Here is a 6000-nt window from a genome sequence, read left to right as displayed (position 1 = left end):
CCAATGCCCTCAGTGGACAGTCTCGGCACCACCTCCCTCCGCAGCATCACCGTGACCAGTCGGGTTGGGGTAGTAAAAGGCTGCCACAGCAATAGCGACGTAGATGGTCACGCTCAAGAATCCCTCGAGGTAGTTGCTCTTCTGGTCTCGTAAGAAGTTACCGACGGTCAAGATAGCCAGAATGAGCATTCCAATATCAAAGACCTCGAAGACGAGGTCCATGTGCTTATGCAGGCCCCAGGCGACGATGGTGACGAGCGGCGCGTTAAACAAGGCCGTCTGCAGCGTGGCACCCAGGACATGGGAGAGGGCAAAGTTCATCTGATTGTCCCACGCCTCGTCAACGGCCGTCAGGTGCTCCGCCATCTTTTCGACAAGGGGGACGAGGATCAGACCCATAAAGGGGTCCGAGATGCTGTGTCGTTCGACAATGGGAGCGATCTGCTCGACGAGGTAGATGGCCATGAAGGTGACGAGTGTCATTGAAATGACGAGAGCGATGAGGCACTCGGTCAAGGTTAACTTGGGCTTGTTCATGTCCTTGCGCTTGTCGTGATCTCGCTGCTCGTCGTGCTCGAAGATGGCGTCGTAAATTCCGTGATGAGTCCGTGCTTGGAAGTACACATAGACCGTGTAGGCGATAACGAGAAGACAGGATACAATGCGTGAGATGTGGCGTGTCTTGCTGCCCAGTTCTTCGGCGGTGAGCTGGCTTTCGAGCGATTTGGCGAAAAGCGTCGGAATGGCAAGGGCAGCACCTCTGATCACATAGACTTAGCATCGATGGAACTGGTAGTCTGGACGGCGTTACTTACGCTGTGAGCAGCAAGCCGCTGCCAGCCTCACTGACCACCTCACTAAACTCGGCTTCGTCTCGTCGGATACCACCAGCAATAAAGCATAGTCCCAGACATAGAAGCATAGTTGCCAAGATGGATCCGAGGATGGCAGCCTTAATCACGGTAAACTGGTCCTCAGCGAGAAGTGTCATGAAGAGGATGATTTCGACGATAGATCCAAAGCTGAGAACCATTATTAGCGTCACGCCGTCACGAAGAAGACTGGATTTTGCTCACGTTGTCTCGATCAGCACGCCGAATACGTGGTTGACTTTGCGGGAAAGCTCCTGGCCAGCGAATCCAACCATGTTGGCACAGGGAATCATGGCGATGTAAGCGAGTATAAACATGAGGACATGGTCCCTCGGTCGAGTGTCTATGGGTTTGTGTCGTCAGACCCGTCTACGTACAGATTGAGAAGCCGGAGACTTACATCGAACGGCAAATGCAGCAGGAACGAAAGGCCAGAGAAGGTTGCAGAGACGAGAAGCCCGACTTGATGATTTCCAGGAGATCTTGAGGAATTTGATAGGATGGAAGCCTTTGCGGCCACTTTCGCCGGACGGCTTGACTCTGACTGTGCTACCTGGCGGAGCTTTCCGGTGTAGGTGTCCATTATGACTCGGTAGCTCTTCACGGGCGGAGTAGGTCGAAGTGCGTGCCTTCTCGGGTGGGATGATGGGGTGGTTAGACTCCCGTCGCCGCGATCGTCCGTCGGTGGACGACCTGTAGCTCTGGCGGTAGGGTGATCTCGGAGCCGACATGACGGCGAATCGAGGCTTCTGTGTGTGTCTAGACGGGATGTGATTTCTAGGTGCTTCACTCGGACAAGTTCAATGCCGGCAGGCCAGGGGGTTTGTCTTATATGAAGTCGAGGAGGGCGGATACACCGTGCTCGTGTCACTGGGATGAGGGACGGTGAAGAAGTGTGGAACGGCCCCAATACCAAGACTTTTGACAAGATGGCTGGATGAACAGTGGAAAGGGGAGGGGGATATAAACGTATTATCTAGAGATGGAGAAAGTGAGGGCCCTTATTCCCCAGTGTTGATCAACGTGGTCCAGTCCGTCGGTGGTGGCCGCGGGTAGCGGTAGCAGGGGTCGTTCAAGGTTGTCCGGGGGGCTGGGCTGGGCTGGACCGGGCATGGGGTTTCGGGGCGAGTACGTTTCAACTTGAGCTTCTCTCGCTGTTGACCAGTCGGTGAGAAAGAGAGGGGTGGGCTGAGAGGGACGAGTACTCTGGTCCTGTTGCTGTGCAAATACACATAAATCTGGACCTGGACTGCGTAAGGCAAGGAAGTGCGATGGACCGGTGATTTGGGCAATTTTCAATCCGGAAGAGAGGAAGAGAGTTTGTGACATGTTCGGCTTCGCAGCATATTTAGCAAGGGGAGCCGAAGGTAAGGCAGACGACGAGAAACCTTGCGCGGTTGAGTTCGAGGCGTGTTGAGTCGGTGAATCAGGGCACAGCCAGGCTTGCTGTCATGCCAAGAGCTCTGACAGAACCCCTGTGCATTGTTGGACGAGTGAGAGAGCACGGCGGCGTGTATGGGTACACCTGGCCAACTGGCTCGTTCGACGGGCGCCGCCTGAAATACCGTGAAACCAAAGTATAAGATACTTTTCCTGTCCGTGTGTGAGGATGCGACGCGTGCCTGAGGTGGTAATTGGAATCCGCCGCTGGGTAGATATGCCTCGCTTTCTGGAAGCTGCTTCATTTCTGTGTCGAGGGCTCTGCGGATTCCGCAGTGTTTTTGGTTGTTGTTAATTTCTCGTCGTGTTTTACAGCGACGCGATAGACTTTGCACCGCGGATACCAGTGCACCACTCACAGACAGGGCGGTGATGCAGGCAAGGGGGGGGGAAGGGGAGACAATTGCTCGCCAAGACAAAACGTCGTGCAGATAAGCAGCGGCCCAACGACGCCAACGACGCCGACGACGTCACAAGCCTTCCAGACCCCTGAGGACTCCAGTCCCGGAGCACTTCCTCAATGTCACGCCAGCAGAATGAAGTAGTACGGATACGTCTGTCTCTCTTCCTCCACCAGTGATGAGATTGTGCCAAGACTTCAATTCCAAGATTCCAGAGTTCACGCGCATCCAGCCAGAATGTTTCTTGGACGTTAGCCGTCATCAATGACCATGCTGACATCCGACATTGATTCTCATCTTCCTTTGAGCCTAACCCTCTCCCAAAGGGTTAATCGATCCATCCCCCGCGGAAATCTGCTAGGTTCCTCCTCGTCAAGTGCCGAGGCTTTCCAGCCTCTGGGCAAAGTTATGCAGCAAGCGGGCGTCCAAAGCATCCAGACTCCAACTTCAGCCCGCCCGCCCTGGAGTTGCAGGGCAATCCTCCGTACTATCCGTACAATTGACGTTTTCCTAAGACTTTCCGAGGGAGGCAGCCAAGCACAGACGTCGACGGATTGATAGGTACCATGCGCACAGGGGCCAAGGGGGAAGGCTCAACTCCAAGAGACCTGCCCTATAACACCCATCGTTCCAAGAGCCTACAATCGGAGCCAACAGAAACCAAAGTCGAACCAGGTCAGACCAGGGGATACCAAGACCAGCCAAGAGGAACCTTGCGTCTCCCATCGACAAGCCAAGCAAATGCCACGAGCGTCCATAGCCTGAGACACCGTCGAACATTTCATCTCCACCTCCACCTCTCCCACCCGGTGACCCGATGAGTGAACCGTTCCATCCCAGCTTCCCCTTGGCAAAAGCTTTTTTCACCCGCCTGCATTCACGTTGCTTCCACTGCCTATCCTTGCGCACATCCCCTTCTGGTGACCACAGACGGGCACTTGTTTTTATTTCCATCTACTGTGTAAAACAAAATCCCGGAATGGCCAAAACAATATCCATTTACTTGCAGCCTACCGGGAGCCTGCCTTACGTCTCGGGCCCTCTATTAAACTTCTGCCTCCCGTACACATCCCGTGCCGCTCCTGCCGCTCCTACTGCTATGAGTTGCGACAGGATCATCAAGCGCAAGGGTCCAATCCCCAACGCCATTCCAACTTCGTGTTGCCCAACTTCACCCGACTGAGTACCTGAGCCGCGGATGTCGCTTGAGCTCGGTAGCTTCCGAACCGCCACTCAAGCGTTGTAACCCCGGCTTGTCTCGGGTGGACCAAGATGTCCTCCGTCTGGTATCGAAAGCATTGGGAGAACCAAGATTCCAACGCATCTCGACTAATCAGCGAAGATGGACCCCGGATCAAAATGACCCGGGACCTACTGGTGTCTGGCTGCGATGCTGATTTGATCCGGTTCCATCTGGCCGAAGGACGACGTCCTCCAACAACGACCCTTCCCTGAACAATTGCTCGGAGACAATTTGCAGCTGCAACTCGGTTGAAGAAGACTACCTTGGCTGCTGCAAAAGGCATGTTTGCAGCCGGGTTTGCGGCATTGATGACTGTTGAAAACACTTTGCCTATAGGGGCACATCTTGCGATGGCCTCTAGTAGCATCTTGTAAGTGCAATTGGTTGGAAGCCCGGTGAGCCAAAGGGCAGTATTCTCATTGTTGTTGATTTGAGCACTTTGATTCTGCATGTTCAGTGGATCACCCTGGTAGTTGGGTGAAAAGTCGTACAGATCTCGAGCAAAGCGTAAGATAGCTTCTTCATGTGGTGCCCGCCTAATATGTTGCTGCTTGTCAGCAACCATTCGCATGACCTCAAAGCCTCTGCATTGGCCTCTTGTGGTCGTTGTACTGGCAATGGAAGGTTCTGTGTGAATGGGAACTAGCTGTCCAACACTGGCAATATGGGAAGTGCCATTGTTGAAGGAATCTTCGTGGGAGCTTCCAGCTAGGACTCTTCCAGCCATGTCTCCGCTTCGACTTCCTCTGGTCGCCCCTCTGGCATGACCAAGGCCACCGTCGTGGGCAATTTGAGCGGTAGTTGTAGGAGTGGTGCCTGCATTTCGAGCCTGATTGTTCTCAAGGTCTAATTGGGCAAAGTATGACGCCAGCACCTGGTCGTGGGGAGCAAGGCTTTGATCGACGTTGAAAGGCTTCTGAGCCATTTCTTTTGTGAATGTTAGTGACTGCTCAAATTGATAGACATTGAGGGAGTAACATACTGGATGCTCCTCGTACTGTCGGCAGATGAAACCTTTGATATGAGACAAAAGACGCGAGATGTTGAAGGACGCTTGATCTGTAGAAGCTCTTTCTGATGAAGCAGGCTCCTGTAGGATGGTATATGGAGCTTTTGTGTGGGAAGGAACAATCTCTTGAAAGAAAAGAATGTCCTTTGAGGCAGCTCAGGTCGTTCTTTCTTGGATTGAGAAGCTTCTCGGATGAAGGTCGGCTTGGATGGAAAAATCGTTGGAAGGTATGGAGATAGTAAGGATAATTCTTTTCCTTCTTCGGGAGCCTGGTCGGACGGGAAGATTGCGATAGCCTCTATAATCGAGGAAAGTTTCTGGTCTACCACGGTTTGATCGATTGCTGGATGCTTGAAGGAGGTAGCGTGTGAAAGAAAGATACGATCGAATGGGTAGTAGCTTGGATGGAAGCAGTGGTGGGTTGAGAATGGGTTGATGGGGTTTAGAGGATGAGGAAGGGGGTTTAAATAGGTCTGGTGAGGGAGGCGTCGAAGAAGAGCGCCTGGAAGGCGCTCCGGAGGCAGTCGAGGTAAAGGAGGAAAGTAGGCATCACTTGTGGGAAGGGGCGATGGGGTGAGGTAGGCCAATTTGTGTATTCACAACGCTTGAATATACTGGGTAATCTGAGAAACGTCTCCAACATATTGCTCCTGCTCCTATTAGCAGCTTTGTGTCCTATTTTCTCAACATTAAGTACTGGACGCAATGGTCGATGGGTTCTGAGGTTCTGATTCCTTGACTAGACCATGAAGTTCGTGGTTCTACATCGAGGTTCCGATCATTCGTTCTTCGATCAGTCCATTCCTCTTTTTTTTTTCCCCCTCTTTTTCACTTTTTTAATGAGATGTCTGATGAAGTATCGAACTATCGTGTGTAGTAGGCAGAAGCGAATAAGTATCTAGCTCTCCGTCTAAGGCATTCTGCTCCTGGCTAATAGAGCTTCATCTGGAGCACTATTTTAGTACGTTGGCATCTCGACCTTGGTATCACAACTCCTTCTAGGGTGTTGACCACACCAGTCTTTTCACAAAATGC

The 6000-nt window shown here is 52.5% G+C and overlaps 2 protein-coding genes across 2 annotated transcripts; both read right to left on the bottom strand.

The window, feature by feature from the left end:
• Nucleotides 1–9: 9 nt before the first annotated feature.
• CORC01_13714 (calcium/proton exchanger) lies at nt 10–1603 on the bottom strand (the record flags this gene model as incomplete). The annotated part of the gene is made up of 4 exons (XM_022625330.1): nt 10–760; nt 816–1022; nt 1077–1215; nt 1273–1603. 4 exons carry the CDS (start codon nt 1601–1603, stop codon nt 10–12), a joined length of 1428 nt encoding a protein of 475 aa, XP_022468176.1.
• A 2228-nt stretch (nt 1604–3831) lies between these two features.
• Nucleotides 3832–4881, bottom strand: CORC01_13713 (uncharacterized protein; the record flags this gene model as incomplete). Its single annotated transcript, XM_022625329.1, has 1 exon — nt 3832–4881. One exon carries the CDS (start codon nt 4879–4881, stop codon nt 3832–3834), a length of 1050 nt encoding a protein of 349 aa, XP_022468175.1.
• Between the last annotated feature and the right edge of the window lie 1119 nt (nt 4882–6000).

Source organism: Colletotrichum orchidophilum, assembly GCF_001831195.1.
Source record: "Colletotrichum orchidophilum strain IMI 309357 chromosome Unknown Scaffold_208.1, whole genome shotgun sequence".
NCBI classification, from domain to species: Eukaryota; Fungi; Ascomycota; class Sordariomycetes; order Glomerellales; family Glomerellaceae; genus Colletotrichum; species Colletotrichum orchidophilum.
This window is presented reverse-complemented; position numbering and strand designations above follow the sequence as displayed.